At 35.8% G+C, this 20426-nt stretch overlaps 2 protein-coding genes across 2 annotated transcripts; both read left to right on the top strand.

Moving 5' to 3' along the window:
• The first annotated feature begins 8229 nt into the window (after window positions 1-8229).
• LOC128014694 (uncharacterized) lies at window positions 8230-11989 on the top strand. Its single transcript, XM_052598398.1, has 2 exons — window positions 8230-8562; window positions 10406-11989. The coding sequence occupies exon 2, from the start codon at window positions 10414-10416 to the stop codon at window positions 11449-11451; it is 1038 nt and encodes a 345-aa protein (XP_052454358.1). The 5' UTR covers window positions 8230-8562; window positions 10406-10413; the 3' UTR covers window positions 11452-11989.
• A 6525-nt stretch (window positions 11990-18514) lies between these two features.
• Window positions 18515-20203, top strand: LOC128014080 (zinc finger BED domain-containing protein 4-like). Its single transcript, XM_052597304.1, has 2 exons — window positions 18515-19210; window positions 19389-20203. Exons 1-2 carry the CDS (start codon window positions 18515-18517, stop codon window positions 19833-19835), a joined length of 1143 nt encoding a protein of 380 aa, XP_052453264.1. The 3' UTR covers window positions 19836-20203.
• Window positions 20204-20426: the final 223 nt, after the last annotated feature.

Here is a 20426-nt window from a genome sequence, read left to right as displayed (position 1 = left end):
TTTGTTTGAACTTCATTAAAAATAAAAAGATATTTTTATTTTGGTTTTATTTTGGATAACTGCATGTAAAAAAAAAAAAATTTAAGTTGTAATGCATAGGCAAAATGTGAATTAATATTCATTCAAGTGTTTGTGCAAAAATGATTAATGCGCATTAAAGACAGGGCGCATTAATATTCCACATTCAACAAAGTGAATGTTGCATTTCTCTCGTCGGAGTCATACATAACTACCCCCAAAAACTCAACCCCCTCCAGCTGAACAGAATTCGGTCTGTGTTTTGGCTCTGAGGAACGGTGTGTTACTGAAACATGCCTGCACTCAGCAGCACTACTATTTGTATTCATTATTTTCTCACATCCCATATTATTATTTTCACAAGACCATAATGATAATAACAAATCAACAATTAATAATTCATCATTATTTTATGAAAATCATTGTTATTTGTGATCGTGGATGTTTGCGGGAGGCTTTAAGACCAAGCGGAGTCCTCTGTTCCCGCCTCACAGCGCGTGGGTCTCCGAGGCTTCACTGTCTGCGGTTTGACTTTACTGAATCAGATTGAGGCGAACTTATTGATCATGAGCCCAACATTTAGCAAGGCAGGAAAACATTCATTCTAACTGAAGGAAGACGTATATCATTGAGCTAATGCTGTTAAAGAGAGAGAGAGAGAGAGAGAGAGAGAGAGAAACTAGTCTAGGACTATTCTTAAACTTGGAGCTCATTATATTGAAGTACAAATCCAAACACCAGAAACGTTATGCATTTTATGAATAATGAAATGTTATGAAAAGTCTGCATTTTAGTTCAAAACTTTAAGTTCCATTGTTTAAAAAAATGCTTCATTGGCTAACGTTTCATAAACCTTCAGTTGTTATGCTCTAAAATCCAAATGCCTTTTGTAATTTCACAGTATTTTCACTTCCTAAATCACTAACCTTTAAAGCTGCAGTAGGTAACTTTTGTAAAAATATATTTTTTACATATTTGTTAAACCTGTCATTATGTCCTGACAGTAGAATATGAGACAGATAATCTGTGAAAAAATCAAGCTCCTCTGGCTCCTCCCAGTGTCCTATTGCCATTTGCAGAAACTCCATCGCTCCCGGTAAGAAACAACCAATCAGAGCTGCGGTCCGTGACTTTGTTTGTGTTCAAAATGTAGAAAAATGTATATAATAAGTGAGTACACCATGAATCCATTTTCCAAACCGTGTTTTTAGCTTGTCCTGAATCACTAGGGTGCACCTATAATAAGTGTTTATATTCGGACTATTTTAGATTGCTTCGGGGGTACCGCGGCGGAGTAACCCAGTACCTTTGTGATTCTTCATAGACATAAACAGAGAGAAGTAGTTCCGGCTACGATGTTCTTCCGCAAGACGCAAGCAGTTCTGTTTATTAACCGCTAGAGCGTCAAAAGTTACCGACTGCAGCTTTAAAATCACAATTCTATAATGGTCAAATTTACTCAGGCCAATGGTATTTTTTAATTACATTTTATTTATTTATTTATTTATTTATTTTTGAATAATTGTAGCCGACATAAATAGGTGAAGCGAAACATATTTGGATCGTCCCTTATTTCTTCCCTTATTTTCTTAAAGTATAAACGCTTATTTTCTTCAAGAATAAACATGATAACATGTTACTAATTTATATAGAAATAATTTAAGCAGTTAAAACTTATTTTTAAACATGAATTTAAATACAATTAAACTTTAAAATCTCAAGGTGTTTATAAATTAAAACCTTTATATCAAACTGTAACAATATAAACCTTCATAATCATCGGGAAGAAGGAGGCGGGAACCGGCGGACAATCAAATAGAAACTTTAATTACAAAATAAAGACAAAACAGCGCATCAGCCCCTCACGGACGACTGACGCGGACAAATAAAAACCGAACGCAAACTAAAATCCAGGGCCCGTATTCATAGAGATTCTCAGAGTCCTCTCAGAAAACTCTTAATTTAGCTTAAAAACTTTTACGTAGGAGTCTTAACTTAAGAGCGATTCAGGACCGATCTTAGAGCAACTCTGAGTAAGGAAAAGACAAAAACTTTCATCTTAGTGAGGAGGCGGGGTCGACCCCGTTGCTATGTATGACACAATCTTTTGAAGACTGTGATTGGTTGGTTGTCCAAGAAGAAAAAAAAGAGTGATTTTAAGTATAGGGTGTATTCTAATTCTCACTTTGAATTTACATGCGTAATTATTCCTATTTGACCGTTCTCTCTCTCTCTCTCTCTCTCTCTCTCTCACACACACACACACACACACACACACACACACACACACACACACACACACACACATTATATGTGTGTATATAAATCCTTTTTTTATTTACCATGCTTGTAATTTCCTATAAGGTATTTGATTGGCTTAGAATGATAAGAATTGTTCCATTCTTTCTAATTACAGTGATTGCTGTCGTATTTAAGTGGTGGTTTGAATGTTGGTTTTAATGTATCAAACATGGAATCAAAACCAAGAAGGGCGAGAAAACCAAACTGTACAGAGGAACAGTGTTTACTGTTAGCCCAGTTAGTGGATGAACACAAGGCCATTCTTAAAGGATAATTCGGGCCGGGTGTCACAGCAAGGGACAAGAAGCAGACATGGGAGCGTATAGCACAAACTATTAACGTTTCATTCCCTGCTTGTGCGCATCTATAAGCCTGCTATATTCATAAATGCAGTTATTTGAGCCTGCAAGATGGGAATGTCCAGTGGAAACTAAATGAACTGCGACACAATAAGATGTTCTGAAAGTGCTGTAATTGTGTGATCACTCTGCTTACAGAAGGTTGTGACAGACCCAAATCATCACTATTGCATTGTTGCATTTTTCCAGTTGCCAAATATCGTAATGTAGTGATTACTTTAATTTATATATTAAATTATAAATTATTATATAATCGATACTGTCTTATTAACTCCCTGTCATCCATTGTCTGCAACACATTTCTTCTGCCTCTTCGTCTCTCTGCCATTTTCTCCTCTGCTAAAGAAACTCTTAAGCCTCTTAAAAGTCCTCGTCTGTGCTCCTAACAAGTTTGACCTTAAGACCTCTTTTAAGGGTTAAGATGCTTTCTGAATTACTTTTTTCTTTACTAGGTGTTTTTCTTTAATTTTAAGAGCAAACACTCACATTTCTAAAAATTTTCTTAGAATTTTGTCACTAGGAGCTACTTTTTGCAGTAAGATTCTTTATGAATACGGGCCCAGGCCTGGTCCTCTCTCGTGAAAAAAAAACAAAAACACCTTGATAGTCTAGATTAGGCCCATGCAGGCTCTGCTCTGAAGTATATAATAATTATAATTACTGTTAACCCAGAGTAACACATTTTTCATTTGCTGCATGTTATGTTTTTTTTTAAACATGCTAAAAAATAAAGTTTGTGAGAGGAAAAAATATATGAGTCTGTATAGGTTGCATTTTAACGGATTAATCACCTATTTTCATTTGCTGCATGTATTTTTTATTATATTTTTTATGTATAAGTTGCATTTTATTCCATTTAGAAATAATAACGGCTGGCCTAATAATGTTATAATGTACCAAGAGGATATATTTAGTTCCCTTCAACAAATCCTTTAAATTTAACAAATATATCAGAACAAAAAAAGAATTAAAAATATATAATTCTAAGGGATATATATAATTGCAGTATATAATAATATAGGCTTAGCTATAAACAAACAAAAATAATAATAATTTAAAGCTAAGCATAAGGTAAGGTTGGGCTCTCTCATTCACTCGGGAGAAATCTGTTTCCATATTCGTGATGTTGCCCATTTGAAGCTTAACTATTATTCATGAGGTAAAATACGCTTTGTAGTTCATGCATGTATTAATATCGATGGAAAAAAATCATAATTAACAATATGTGGAGTGAATGGTTTAAAGCAATAGGTTTCCCAAATGAAACAAGTTTCCACATGGTATAATAACGGTGACATGCTGTAATAATGGAGAGCTGTAAATTAACTGTAGAGAGCTGTAAATTAACAGTACAATGCTGGCAACCACAGCTGCCAGTAGATTACCCCTATTTTACAGCACATTTTTTTATAGTGTAGCCTGTTCAACTCAAGCATTGTGAAATTTAAGGTTAAATGAAACAAAAACCTAAACTTAACCGTCACAGACCCAGCATTTAGAAACCTAACTTTCACTTTTTAGGCTCAATGCTTAGACAAGCCCAGCTCCTAGACGCGCACCTTTCCTCAGTCTATTCCAAACCCGCCTAGATGGGGGCTAGGTTGGGGGGAGCGGATGTATTTCACCAAAACATAACCAAGGAAGAATGTGAGATTGAAATAATGGGGGTTTTGTTTTCTATTTTATTAACAACACATTATAATCAAAATATACACATTGAACGTCAAAGACATATTTACCACACTGGTCTATACTCAGAACGTGTACAAACTTGTTTCATTCCTGAAAACAGGTCCTGTTCAACAAGTGAAAGAAGTAAACCATTGTGAAATAAATGTAACATTTAATCACAAGTGAAAGAAGTAACCCATCGTGAAATAAATGTAACATTTAATCATTAAAAAAATCATAAAATCTGCTCAAAGTAATGTACATTATTTATTTTCTTGCAGTCATAACTTTATAGTATGTGCTAGGGAACAAAGATGTTCTAGCCTTAAATAATACATTATTAAAGGAATAGGTTGAGATAATCAGTAACTAAGGAGAAGTGGTTATTGGTTTGCCACATAGGGAACCTATCATTGTAGAGGTAAATTATGTAATGTGACATGCTGTTCATTTTCCTATGTACCTTCCTTGTATAATCTTTTATTTCCTTGAAGCATGAAATAGAAAAATCCACCCTATCTTTGTTTTTGTTTTTTGTTTTTTTTCCCCAATAATGGGTTTTTGCTTTGCTTTTGAAGCGAAACTTATGATTTTTATTAAGTACATTTTTTATTTATTATTTTTTAAAACAAAAGTGACCACTGCTGAAAAGTGCTGGAAAACTGTTTGCATTTCATTCCTAAAATATGTAGGAGGAACTCTTCATATATCTGAGCAAATTATGGTTGCATGGCGCTCCGATACTTCAAAAGCAGGTTTAGAAATGAGGGGGGTCTGGGGGGGTCCCGGATTTATTTCCTAGCGCGAGGCAGCAATCAGGGCAGCTATTAGCTAAATGTGAGTTCAGCATCACAGATTGTTGTTGTGGTGCTCCCGCAGACACGTACTACATGAACGCGGCAAAACGAGACACCACAAAGAGTGAAATCCTGAATGAAAATCCTGTAAGTGCTTCAATTGTGTTTATATCTCCATAATTGCTTATAGTAAAATATTAGGAGTTCGAGTTCCTATATCAAAAGTTGCATTAACTAGATAACCAGTGTAATGATTAGAAGAGTACGTTTGTCAACGTTTCTTGCTAGCTGTAACTTATGTGTATGAAGCCAAATGATCTGCCAGCTAACAGCAGAACGATCGGCTAGACAAGTTATTCCAAGCTAGCTTAACAATCTAATTGTCCAGTCAGTGATTACGAAAGATAACCAGGACTTAATTGAAGTCTGTGAGTTGATTAAAGTGAATGTGATTTGAGCATGAATGTACATGAGAGATTGGTAAAGAAGCTAATATTATTTTTCTTAATTTGGAATCCTGCACATGGAGAGAAAAAGAGGAAAAGAAATATCACCGACTTTTTTTCTAGGGTAAAATGTGCTTATGTGATAACATGGCTGTTGTTGGGGGAAATTGTAGAAATCAGGGATGCAAAAACAGTGCGCTTTTCGGCGCCTCCCGTTTAGTGTTTATTTAACTCTCTATGGTGTCTGCTCTGCATCAAATTCTCATGAAATTCTGCTTTAAAAAACTCCCTGTCAATACAGAACGAAATATGCTGTAGCCAATTTTGCCGTCAATACTGCCGACGTTGTCTTTGCTGTATCAGAAGGCTATATATTTATGTTAAACATCCAAATGTAGACTGGTCTGTCTGTCGGCGCACAGAGCCACGCAGTCGGAGACAGCACGTGGAGTTTGTGAATACCGATTTCCCTTGTCTTTCTTATCAATTTGTGTTTGAACAAAACACGATGTGCTCGAAAAAATAAGTCAAATTGTCTGTTTCAACGAGTTTCCTCGTAAACGCAGTCAGAGAAAGAAAACAGATGCATGTCATTACCAGTATAAGATACATGAATTCGTCTTAAAGGGACAGCAACCCAATATACCTGCAGCTGTTTGTGTCACCTAAGTTAATCAAAAAACAAAAGAGAAAGTTTTTTGTAGCTAAAGGTAAACTGTATTAATAATATGAATCATATTTAATGTATACAGTGAAGGCAGTGTTATTTTACATTTGATTATTCGGTTTCTTTAACTTAATACAGTTAATTTACCCGAGAAACCAAAAGCACTGCTTTATTTCACATATATTTTTGTTCTATTGCATTTATATATGCTTGTACTTTGTTTATTATTTTCTATGCAAAGGCACTTGGCCTACCCTACAAAATAACCCCAATCATCCTAGAACTTTACAAAAAGAGCTACTCAAATCATCAGGTGAAATTGTTTTCAGGAAGAAGAGGAAGGAGTAGTAAAGCAAGAAGAAGTGATAGTTTTTCAGAATTTCATTTTACTCTATGTGCCTATAGGGGTGGGATGGCAGGGGTTGGTGGCAATGTAAGTATCTAGATATTTGCAGCAGGGCAAGGGAAAACATCCCGAGACCATTATCCCACCTTCAACACTGGTCCATATAAATTTGCCTACAATGTATTGTGTAGCAAGGCAGTCTTCAGAACCTTTAATAATAAAATTTTAAGGGACCCCCCAAGAGTCCTAAATCATTTCGAACCCTGTTCAAAAGTATCGCGATTCTCTGAAATAAAAAACATCACGATTTCTAAATGTATTAGTATCGATACTTCAAAGAATGAACATGTTCCAGATTTTTAAGTGACGTATTTCATGTTGTTGTGTGCAACAGATGCTTCCAGTGCTACCCAATAGACGTCTGTGTTTTTTTCCTCATTCATGCAGCAAAGAAGCTGCAGATGTCATGCGAAACTGCTTGCTGTCTGGGAGTGAGAAGACTATGGTTTATCTTGTGACAATTCACTATTTTGCACCACTGTAGTTTGACGAGGCTATATAGAGAAATAGTAGACTAATTATGGGCATTATCCTGATGGCTAACCAATAGACTGCCTACGGCTAATTAAAAATCTCTGAAAACACAACTTTCATACATAACATTAATCATTTACAAACTGCTAAAATGAAGCAAACAAAACATCAGCTAAAATGATCTATAGGCTATATGATTATAATCAGAGCATGTCCATGTTTGTCAGTGATTTGTTTATGTTAGGTTATTACAGCATTTAAAGAGCACATACCTACACAAAGGAGGTGTATTTGTAAAACGCTTTGTAGGAAATTGTGGACTCAAATATATAGTAAACCATCAAAGTAACCATACATTTAAGTACAGGAAACATTTGCCTATATTAATCCATATATCACAGTTTAAATAATTAAATTTAATTAAATTCAAGTTTATTTGTATAGCGCTTTTTACAATTCAAATCATTACAACGCAACTTTACAGAAAATTAAGTTTCTACAATATTTAGTAATAGCTTATAAGTGGTGACTGTCAGTTTATGTGCATAAGACAGGATTTTTCAGAAAAATGAATACAAGACGTAGTCAGCCAGATGATGAACATTATTAGCAGCCATTATTATATGATGCAGTCACACTTGTAGCAATAATTGTTAGTTCTGTTGTTGATTCAGGGTTAGCATCATCTGAGGGTCAGCATCATCTCTTCTCAGGTGTTCTGGATCCAGACTGGAGCTTGTGTAAATCCTAGTTACCACGGGATGAAGATCCAGCAGAAACAGAGAAACACATAGAGACATCATTAGCATAGCTGCTGATCCAACAAAGTAAAATTAGTTTAACCCAAGCTAAAGATTAAGAAAGTGCATTTGATCAGATACAACTGCAGTCACAATTTAATAGAAACATTATTTGATTGCTTGTCGAAAGAGATGTGTTTTAATCTAGATTTAAACAGAGAGAGTGTGTAACATTAGGTTAACTCAATATTTATGTAGTTGGTTAAGTGAATGTTATCAGTTATCACTATAACCACTGCATATAGAGATGATAAGTTAGTCACACGTTTTTGTTTTGAAATAAAGCACAGCAATGATATTTGAGAGTGTATTTTCCCTTTTCAGGAAAAGTATTGAAAAAGTATTGAAATCGTAATTCTTGACTTGGTGTCGTATCAAAACAATAATTTTGGTATCGTGACAACACTAACGCAAATAGAGAACAGTAACAGGGCCAAATACCTTTATTCAACAGTGTAGTATTGCACTGACTGTTGGTAACGCCTGTTGCTGACTGGTCTGGCTTGTGGGTGGGTTTTTCCATTCTTCTGAGGAGCTTTATTTAAGAAAGAAATCTGTCTGACAAGTATCTCTCAGACTTGACCGAGGAGAAGCTGCTCGTCTGTCTCATTCTACAGTCATCTGTGAGTATGTTTCTAATACAGAGCAGTTGTGGGATTATAGTTCATTTAAACGCCTGCATTCTATTGTCAAAAATATTTTGTATTACATACTTATTGGTCCCACTTTATATTAGGTGGCTTTAACTACTATGTACCTGAATTTAAATGAATCATTTGATAAAATTTACAAAAATAAAGTAATGTAATTACTTCTGTAATTAAATTGTGAATTATCCCTTACACCTTAATCCACACTTAAACCTATCCATACCACCAAACATATCGCCTTACCTGTACCCACCTCAATAATACCAAAAGTGTTTTGCAATAGAATATGAACATAGTAATTCTTTTTTTATGTAAGTACAAAGCCACCTAATATAAAGTAGGATTGACTTATTAAATATTATAACTAATATCATATGGGAAAGTCATGTTCTAGTGGTTAGAGAGTATGATTATTGGCTTGAGTCTCGGGCCGTCAATTCCATGACTGAGATGCCCTTGAGCAAGGCACCGAACCCCCAACTGCTCCCCGGGTGCCGCAGCATAAATGATGAACACTGGTCACTGCTCTGTGTGTGTGCATTTCGGATGGGTTAAATGCAGAGCACCACTTCTGTATATGGGTCACCATACTTGGCTCTATGTCACGTCACTTTCTAATATTTAATCAAAAAAAAAAAAAAAATATTAAACAATTTTGAAGATTGTAAATTAAATATTTGGGTCACAAGAAGACTATAAAGAGAGAGCTAAGGAATTATTAACTTTAACTAATTGCCTTGATAATGGAATACTGTCCAAAAAACCTTGCTCATATGTCTGTGAAACAAACCCTCTGGATACTGCTTTTAAAGTTCCTTAGAAGGGGTTACATTACAATCAGTCATTAAGCTTAATTTAGCCATTTAGCAGACTCCAATCAGACTGATTATATTGCTCATAAGCCATGTGCATATGTGTAAAACACATCACTTAAGAAATTTCCTTATAAAGCTATTTAAGATTAAAAGCTATTTTTAAGCTATTTATCTAACCCTAACAGAATATAAAAAGCTATCTGTTATTTGTCACATCTATTGTGCTTAAGTGGTGAGATATTAGCAAAAGGTTATTATATAGTGCTATAGGATTTTTGGTCTTCTAATTACAAAAGCATTTACAGTGACCGTAAGGATATTTAACATGCCTGACCGCTCTCCAAACTCGGGAGAAACAATTATTCAGTGACAGGGACCCAGTACAGTTTTCCTGATAAACCACTGTCTGATGAGGTAGGTTACAGTACATAAATACAGTATGTCTGAAAATGTCTTCCCTTTCCATTGAACATTTTGTTTGCATAATCTGAATTATTTAAAACTTGAAGGCTGATTGTAAAGCCAGCTGAAGCAAAAATATCCTATGCATACATGGTTATCATTAGTGTCTTGACTGGTTGATGCAAAAAAAAAAAAAAGAAAAAGTATACTGTAATGAAAGCATATTAAAAATTACACTTTTCAGAATATTAAATACAAAAACCACATCAAACAGAACAAATACAGGCTAATGATCAGAAAAGAGTAACAGGTACATGTTGTCATCAAAAAACGAGTAACCAAGGAAACAAATGCAAACCAAACATCACAGTTTGTTTTCTGAAAAATGTTCTCAGGTCTAAGAAGAGTATTTTGAAATAAAAATGTATTTTCCACTATATTATTAAATGCAATGAAATAAATATCAGGATTATATAATCAGTTAACTTTTTATTTTTGCTCCCAGATTTAGAGCTGTTTTGGCTTGATATATAGGAGGACTAAACTAACAGCATTCCTTTTGGGTGGAGACTGAATGTTTGTCTTATTCTGTGTTTCAGGTTCAGACATGATGAAAGGCATTATTCCCAAGAGCAAAGCAAAAGGCACTGATTTCTGTGCAGAGGGCAAATACCATTATATAATCCGTTCTGATCTTGGCTGCTATATGCAGACAATTGACGTAAAAGAAGGTTTAGACATCTCTATTTTCAGTCTGCATCCTGCCTGCCAAAATGGAGACCATTACCTTGGTAGTGGAGATGGCTCCTTTTTCATCATCAAGGGCAAATCATTCCGCAGAGTCAACAACCTGACTAGAGACAGTGATGCTAAAGTTTACAGCCTTCATCCCAACTGCCAGGGTGGAGACCACTATTTTTCAACCTTTGGATCTTGTTATTACATCATCTTCCAAGAAAAGGGCACTTATCGAATAACAACAGACTTGCATCAGGACACAAAAGGGGAAGAACACAAACTACATTCCAACTGTAGAAATGGTCTTTATTATTGGGGCATGCCAAAGCGCTGCTTCTTTCTCAAGCCAGTCTCAGATTGGGGAGTTGAGTTCTGCGGAAGTAATGACATCAGCAAAGAGCAGTGCTTTGGTGTCTATTCTGTTCATCCTGATGTTCTTAACTTCCTTCCTGGTGGGCTGTCAGTAACTAAAGGCCCAGCATTTGGCATTTGGGAAAACATTAAAACTATAACTAATGACAGCATGACACCAGTGACATGGCAAAAGAGAATCAATAAAAAGGTTGGATATAATAAGGAGAAGATATCCCAGATCACCCACAACTGGAAGGTAGCCATATCATCCTCAATTGAATCTGGAGACCTTTCAACGTTAATTGCAAAATGTCAGTTCTCCTTTTCTGCAGAATATGGAGGTTCACACGTCAGCACTGAAAACGAAAGCTGGAATGAAGCAACTGAAGTGGAAGAACAGCTCACATTTGAGCTGAAACCAAATGAGTCTTTATATCTGTGGCAGTACAGACTGAGTCTTGGTCAAGAACCAGTGTTATTCTGCCGTGATTTGAAAATTTGTAATAAACCAAACCCTCCGACCGAAGTCCCGCTTCCACCTGCACAATCATGAAAAATTACAGGATGGTTTAAGCCCAAGTAACACCAAATGCTTCCGTTAAATACCTTAATTATTACTTCTCAAGTGATTACTATCTGCATGCATTGCTTAAAATTAAACTAAACTGTTTGAAATATTTAGGATAATTTTCAGTTCTAGTCAGTATAACCACAAATTACAACACTATTCATTATGATATTATTAAAGAAATGGTGTTTATTATTAAAATAAACTGACAGAATCATATTTTTAATCTCATGAAATGTCTTCTTAAAATCTCAACTCAATTGTAAATCTTTTAATATGGTTTTGGGGAATTTCTACTCTGATAAAAATGGGTGCTTAGCATTTATTATTGTACATGTAGTTATAGATTATGTTGTAGTGTATCCAAAGTCTACTTAAGTGTTTGATTCACAAGTAATACAAAGTTATGCATTCTGTACTCATACATCTGGGATGTACATGTAATTTAAGGTGTCTTTTTTATGTTGCCACATTTTACTTTAATAGCATATATAATTTGGATTTTGCTTTTAATAAAGCTGCATACCGCTTTTACAATTTTGTTGTTTTCATTTCTATTCTTTTTCTTTATCAAATAGCATTGTGTTGTGGTGTATGTTTAACAAATCTAGACTCCCAGATAGCACATTCATGTCTATGATGTGTGATGGTTTTTAAGAAATATGCAGAAGATGCTGGAAAACAACAGATGCAGGACCTGCAGGAATTTTCTAAAAAAGTATGGAGCAGTTTAACTGCAAAGTTCAAACTAGGGACATTTTTTAAAATTCTGTGATTTCGTCTTGTGGAATACATGTAATCATCTGTTAAGTGAAGTAGCTTAGTTGTGGAATGAAAAAAGGCAGTTTACATGATCCCTCATATATAGTTTAAAATATTTACATTTTCAGATTCTGCAAGGTCTATGTAATCTTATGTTTACACGCAACTGTATGTCTGATTTTCTGTAGTGCTGTGTGTGCACAGGGCTGAAAATGTGTGTGCATGGGGGTGGGTATTTGTGTCTGGTTAGCTGCAAAATGTTTCCTTTTTTACGCCATAAAACCCTGCAGACTGTAGCCAATGGAAATACTTCTCTATTGGTTAAGGTTAGAGTGCTGCATAGAATATGTATAAATTAACTGTTAATAAACTATTATAAACTGAGCGCAGCATTAGTTCAGTCAGGCCATGAAGGCATATGCTGCGACCAGGTGATGCAGTCAGCTGTCAAATAGCTCTGTAAAAGACTCTTAGGATACTGCTTATTAAATAGGGGGAGACAACATCCATTTGCAAGTTTTATTTCACCAATGGGAGTACATCATTCTTTCCACAGGTGTATCAGACTGGTTTCTGAACTTAAACAAGATAAACAAATAAAGTTAATCAAAAAGTAAGCTTTCATCTGCACACAGACACAACACCATATGAAAAAATCCAGAGCAGTAAACATGGAGTGAATTGATTGCTGCTCTGAAGCAACCCTTCTTAAAGGCCCTTAATTGGAGTCGGAATAGGGTGCAGCTGTCAACAGTGGGTGGAGCTACAATTACTATGTCATGGGTTTTCAACAAATCAGCCCTTAAATATGACATCATATTTTCAATTGAAGAAAATCATAATAACATAACACTCAAGACTAATCCTTAATCAAGGGTAAAGGAATAAGCCGGCTGACAGGACGAACATATGATTTCCCTTTTATTTCTATTTCAGCAACTCGAACACGGCCGTCCTTGCCCAAGAAAGACTTTAATACTTTACCAATGGGCCATAAAGCATGGGGGAGTTGAAGGTCCAAGATCATGACCACATCAGAATCTTTCAGGTTACCTTGATCTTGCTGACATTTTTGGCAAATTTGTAGATTTGGCAGATAATTACAAATTAAACTGGTCCAAAATATATCTGCCAGAACCTGGCTATGTCTCCATCTTCTCTAAGATAAGAGATTAGAATCTGCATAAATCACTTGGGTAACAAAGCATCCTGCCACCCTATTAGAAGCAAGTTCGGAGTAACAGGATCCAAATCATCCGCACTAGAAGAGACATATACTAAAGGTTTGCAATTCAATATTTCTTTAACCTCCACCAATACATTGGGTGGTATGGGAAGTGTTTCCGGTTCCGGTTTACCTAATTAATGCAGCCTAAAAATCCTTTAACGGATTTGGATATTAAAACAGTCCCTCCAGAAAAACGCGATTATGCGATTTCCTGATTTAATGCATAATCAGCCAAAGGTCGCATATTTATCCGGGGTCGCATTTTTTCAAATACGGCGATCTTTTGCCGCATAAATTACCGATTTCAGAAAGCAAAATATGCGGGGCTAGCATGATTTCATAATCCCTGTATTTTCGTTGCAAAAAACTCAGCAGAAAGTTGAAAAATTTTGCGTTTACTTCACACATGTAAAGCGCCATTTTCCCCCTATTGCCATGGGAACCTTATGAAGTGATGTAATTACGTGACATGAACATCATCTGTAAACCCCGCGGTGAAACCAGGGTGAAACTTGAAGCTCGCAAATCATTCTTATTTGCCAACAAAAATAAGTGAAAAAAAAAAAAAAGCGAAGCAGTTTCCCGATTTGTTACATGACAGTGGAGCCAAATTATATTGCGAGAACTTGCGAAAACTGCGGTTTGATGAAATAGAGAAAAAAAGGTGATTCCCCCAACACCCCATTCTCACTAGGCTACTAACACTGTTGTAGTTTCATTCAGAAGTTGATGCAACTTTACAGTTGTAAGACTGCACTTTTTTGTTACAGAACAGTACCAAAAACTTACAGTTGTAATTATATTAGTAGTATGTAAAATAATTTACGTTGCAGTAAGAGATTGCAACTTAAATATTCTGTGATTTAGTATGCTCACTTATCATAGGAATAAGAAATTACTCTTTACATTAAGGTAGTAGGCTAGTGAGAAAAAGGTGTTTGGGGAATCACCTTTTTTTCTCTTTTTCATCAAACCGCAGTTTTTGCAAGTTCACGCAATTTCATCGCATAAATTGCAAAAATATCCCGCATATTCCATCACATTTTTTAAGAAAACGTGCCGCAAAATCAAGAATTTTTGCCCGCAACAATCACAAAAAAAATCTTTGTTTTTCTGGAGGGACTGTTAAAATCATATTAGTATGTTATGTGTAAGCCAGGTTAAAGAGATGGGTCTTAATCTAGATGTAAACTGCAAGAGTGTGTCTGCCTCCCGAACAATGTTAGGTAGGTTATTCCAGAGTTTAGGCGCCAAATAGGAAAAGGATCTGCCGCCCGCAGTTGATTTTGATATTCTAGGTATTATCAAATTGCCTAAGTTTTAAGAACGTAGCGGACGTAGAGGATTATAATGTAAAATATAAAGCCAGTGCAGTGTTGACAGGACCGGGCTAATATGGTCATACTTCCTGGTTCAAGTAAGAACTCTTGATGCTGTATTTTGGACTAGATGTAGTTTGTTTACTAAGCATGCAGAACAACCACCCAATAAAGCATGCATGGAAAAATGCAGTTTTACAAATGCTAGAAATGTGGCTTTCTAAAGGAAAGATTGCAATCAAATAGCACGCCTGGGTTCCTAACTGATAACGAAGAATTGACAGAGCAGCCATCAAGTCTTAGACAGTGTTCTAGGTTATTACAAGCAGAGTTTTTAGGTCCTATAATTAACACCTCAGTTTTTTCAAAATTTAGTATCAAGAAATTACTCGTCATCCAGTCTTTTATATCGACTATGCATTCCATTAGTTTTTCAAATTGGTGTGTTTCACTGGGCCGCGAAGAAATATAGAGCTGAGTATCATCAGCATAACAGTGAAAGCTAACACTATGTTTCCTGATGATATCTCCCAAGAGTAATATATAAAGCGTGAAGAGTAGCGGCCCTAGTACTAGGCCTTGAGGTACTCTATATTTATACACCTTTATTTATATAGCGCTTTAAACTAAATAAATTTTGTCAAAGCAAATGAACAACATTCATTAGGAAAACAGTATGTCAATAATGCATGGTGCATTAACTTGTGTTTGATATGATACATCTTCATTCACTGTTACGAACTGATGGCGGTCATATAAGTATGATTTAAACCATGCTAATGCAAATCCATTAATGCCAACAAAGTGTTCAAGTCTATGCAAAAGAATGTTGTGGTCAATTGTGTCAAACGCAGCACTAAGATCCAATAAAACTAATAGAGAGATACACCCACGATCAGATGATAAGAGCAGGTCATTTGTAACTCTAAGGAGAGCAGTCTCAGTACTATGATACGGTCTAAATCCTGACTGGAAATCCTCACATATACCATTTTTTCTCTAAGAAGGAATATAATTGTGAGGATAACACCTTTTCTAGTATCTTGGACAGAAAATGGAGATCCGAGATTGGTCTATAATTAACTAGTTATTTGGGGTCAAGTTGTGTCTTTTTGATGAGAGGCTGAATAACAGCCAGTTTGACGGTTATGGGGACATATCCTAATGACAATGAGGAATTAACCCTCTGGAGTCTAAGGGTATTTTTAGGGCCTGGAGAAGTTTTGTCACGGCCTGATATTTGTGCTTTTTTCAGTTTCTTATAAATATCTAAATGGGTAAAGTCTAATATCACTGTAATCAGCACAAACTGGGCTATAATAATATGTGAAATGCATGCATGTACATGACTGTATTTTTGAGAAAAAAAATGTTATGCATGGTTAGTGAAAAACTAAAAATGTTAAATCACTTGAATAAGGCAATAAAACACATACATAACATTGGTTCCCGGGACTGTTGAGAACTGGAGCTTGTAGCCTAGCATTTTTCTTTCTAAATTATGTGAAAATGTTTGTTTACTCACTCACAGAAAACAATATATTGATTAAAATTTTCTAAGACACTTTTTGTTGGTAAAAGTCATATGCGAGTAGGCGTCAACTATCATGAATATCATTGTGATTTACACCTGAGAAGACAAAGCCCTGCATAATGAGCTGCATAATGAGCCTCTCATTCAGCTGTGCCACTGTGAGTGAGGAGTTACAAGAAAGAATGTGAGGACAAAATAAATCTATATAATTTTATGTTTGTAGTTTATTAAGAATATATTTAACCCTCTGGGGTTCTTCATTTATGAGTCACACTCAGGACCTTCGGGTCAAAAATGACCCAGAGGGCGGGATTCAGGTATACTTTTTTTCAGTAAAATCAATCAAATGTATTTTTGTTCAATAATATTTTTTCTTTCTTTTTTGGTGTTTTGAGAGAATTTTATGATAATAATGAATTTTTATGCAATAATTATGATCCATTTTTTCCCATTGAATATAATAGAAAATGTATATATATATGTATTTTTATTTTTATTAATGCTGTATTTTATTTAAAAGTACAGCCAAGGCCTATAGAAAACAATTTTTGAAATTAGATTGCTGCCATCTGGTGGACAAATTAAGCATTTTTATCATGCAATAGCACATTTTTACCACTATAGAGAATTTACAGCTCTCTGTAGAAAGGCTTGTGAATTCTAGTGATTTTTGCACATATTTGCCTATTTATTTCAGGTTGTGGATTTTAATATATAATCACAGATTCTCAAAGACTATTTTTGTCAAGTTTTTTTTTTTTTTTTTTGGTTGATTTAAATGGTAATTTCAAGTGCCAGTTTTACTTTATAATACAGTCAAACCTGAACATTGCACTAGAAAGAGAACAAATGGAAAGCATTTTGTTACCCATTGTTTTAATTCTAACTTAATAAAAAAAATTACATTATTTAAATCATAACATATTTTTATTTACCTTTTATTATAAACATTTCCATTAAAATTATTTTTTGCAATTCAATGAACAGTAACTCTTCAAAATTGCCAACAGCAATTATGAACAAAAAACAAAAATAACAGCAAACGTATAATCATTTTCAAACAGTACATGTAAATGGAAAATAGAAAAATAAAAAAGTGTTTTAAATATTATCATAACTAAATATTTACATATTATTATGTCCATATTATTTAAATTAAATGAACAGTAACTCTTATTCAAAATTGGCAACGGGCAATTATGAACAAAACTAAACTAACAGTTATAAAACTAAATTAATTATTAGGGGTGTAACGATATTTCGCAGTACGATATTTCGCGATGCAAAAATGTTACGATATGTATCGTAAAATGGTGGCGATACTTTAACGATATGACGGCAGTCTAATCCTATTGGTTGAGCTGCTGACGTGACTTACTCTGCAACAGCGCCATGTGTGGTTTCCTCAAAGTTGAAGAACTCGCTCAAGCTGAACATTAGTTGAGAAACATGAGTTCGGTTGAAACTGAAATTGAAGATGCCCCATCTTCTTATAAATCCGAAGTCTGGCAGCATTTTGGCTTTCCAGTCACGCGACAGGACGACGGTAAAAAAATTACAGACAAAACACAAACTGTTTGTAAACACTGTAAAACAAGACTGCCATACACAACGTCAAACACTTCGAATATGATGTGCCATTTAAAACGGCATCACAACAACAAACTTCTGCAAACTCCTTCGACAAAAAGAGTAAAAGAAGGCCAAACATCTATACAACGCAGTTTTGCTGCAACATGGTCTCAGTCAAGTGCGAAAGCTCAAGAAATAACTAGGTGCATCGGAGTTTTTATTGTAAAAGACATGAGACCATTTTCCGTTGTCGACAATGTTGGATTTCGTGAATTGGTCAGGGTACTGGAGCCCAGGTATCATATTCCGTCACGCCCGCACTTCAGTCAAGAGATAGTTCCAGCCCTGTACTGCGAAGCTAAAGCAAAGGTGGTAGACGGTCTGAAAAAAGCAGAGAATGTGGCAATAACAACGGACGGGTGGACTTCGCGGGCTTGTCAGAGCTATATTACAGTCACTGCGCATGTTATTACAGCGGAGTGGGAAATGAAAAGTTTTGTGCTTCAGACTCGCCCACTTTTTGAGTCACACACTGGAACTAACATAGCCGGAGTTTTAAAAGCGGCTATACAAGAGTGGGGGCTTGAAAAGGCTCCTCATAGTACTGCTGTTGTTACTGACAACGCACGCAACATGGAGGTGGCAGTGAGAGAAGCCGGGTTGTCACCGCATATTAAGTGTTTCGCGCACACACTGAATCTCGCGTCGCAATCAGGTTTAAATGTTTCTCGCGTGAGTCGCCTGCTTGGTCGCGTGAGAAAAGTCGTGGCTTTCTTTCACCGCAGTGCCACAGCAACAGCTGTGCTCGCTGAAAAGCAAAAGATGCTTGAGATTGCATCACATAAGCTTATCATGGATGTTGTAACACGTTGGAACAGCTCCATGGATATGCTGGAACGCTATCTCGAGCAACAAGCGGCTATAACTGCATCTCTCTTGAGCACAGAGGTGCGCAAAAATGCCCGTCAACTTGATACTCTGGATAGCAACGACATCACTGATGCAGAAGAAATAGTAACCCTTCTTAAACCTTTAAAAAAAGCCACCAGTGTTCTGTCTGATGAAAAGAGCGCCACCCTGTCACTCATTGTGCCCTTGAAATCCATGATCGAGCAGAGCATGACACTGGATGAGAAGGACTCCACAACTATAGCTAACATGAAAGCAGCCATCCTGCAAAACCTCTCAGGCAGATACTCAGAAGTACACGATTATCTGCTAGAGAGCACTGCACTAGACCCCAGATTTCGATCGTTGCCCCATCTGCTCCCTGAACAACGTGAAGAGGTTTTCCACAGGTTGATGGACAAATCAAACCAGTTACAGCAGGTATGTCTCTGCATTACTAATTATTTGAGAATCTGTATTTGCATTTCCATGTTTTGGTTAGCCTTCTTTGTGACGTGGGTGTGTGTGTGTGTGTGTGTGTGTTTGTGTGTGTGTGTGTAACTATGCAACTATGCTATACCTCCCCACTCCTTAATAGTGTGTTTAAATATTTTTTGAGGCTGGCACTGTGGAGCAAGCAGATAAGAGGGAGGGAGGTGCCAGTGATGGAGATCCCACTGATGCAGCAGAGAAGAGAGAGATAACACAGAGAGTTGAGCAAGAGCAGCCACCACCTAGCAAAAAGACAGCACTGGAAGATCTCCTTGGTGCAACATTTGCTAAACCAACAGTCTCTCAGTCTAGATGTAGGATAGAAGTAGAGATTGAAATGTACAAAAAAGACACTTCTATTCCCCTCACTAGCTGTCCACTGAAATGGTGGAAAGAAAATGCTCAAGCGTACCCACTTCTTTCCTCTCTTTCCAAGGCTTACCTAACAGTTCCAGCAACTTCTGTTCCCAGTGAACGTGTTTTTTCTACAGCAGGGGATATTGTGAATGCTCAAAGATCCCAGCTTCTGCCAGAAAATGTAGATATGTTGGTTTTTCTGCAAAAAAACCTGTAGGTAAACTAAACAAACCTAGTGTCTATGTTTGAACTTATTTGAACAGAAAACCATTGAACCTTTTTTTATATACTGCTTTCAGAAGTTCTGTCTTAGGTTTCTTAATTCTAAGTTCATGTTAAATAAAAAAAATTAAACAAATCAGTGACAGACAGACCTATTCAGTTGGTAATTTGAGTACAGAAAGGTTTTTATTAAACCTTGAAATTTGATATTTTATGTACAACACAGAAAGTTGTTGAAATTTGTTTGTTTTTGAAATAAATCTGTTATTTAAATTTCAGTTTCATTTTTTTAAATTTTGTTCAAAATATCGTGATATGCATCGTATCGTGAACCCAGTATCGAGATACATACCGTATCGTGACCCAAGCATATCGTTACACCCCTATTAATTATACTAAATATAAACTAAAAATTATCAAAACAGTAAATTATCAAACTAAATTAGAGAAAAAAAAATATCATTCTAACTATATTTACATATTATTTACAAACTAATTATCACAGTTCTCACACATCACAATAGAGTGTCCCTTACAAATTGGAATGTGGCACTTTGAGCAAACGATTCCTGTTTTCAGAGTGTTC

The sequence above is a fragment of the Carassius gibelio genome, chromosome B25, assembly GCF_023724105.1.
Source record: "Carassius gibelio isolate Cgi1373 ecotype wild population from Czech Republic chromosome B25, carGib1.2-hapl.c, whole genome shotgun sequence".
NCBI classification, from domain to species: Eukaryota; Metazoa; Chordata; class Actinopteri; order Cypriniformes; family Cyprinidae; genus Carassius; species Carassius gibelio.
This window is presented reverse-complemented; position numbering and strand designations above follow the sequence as displayed.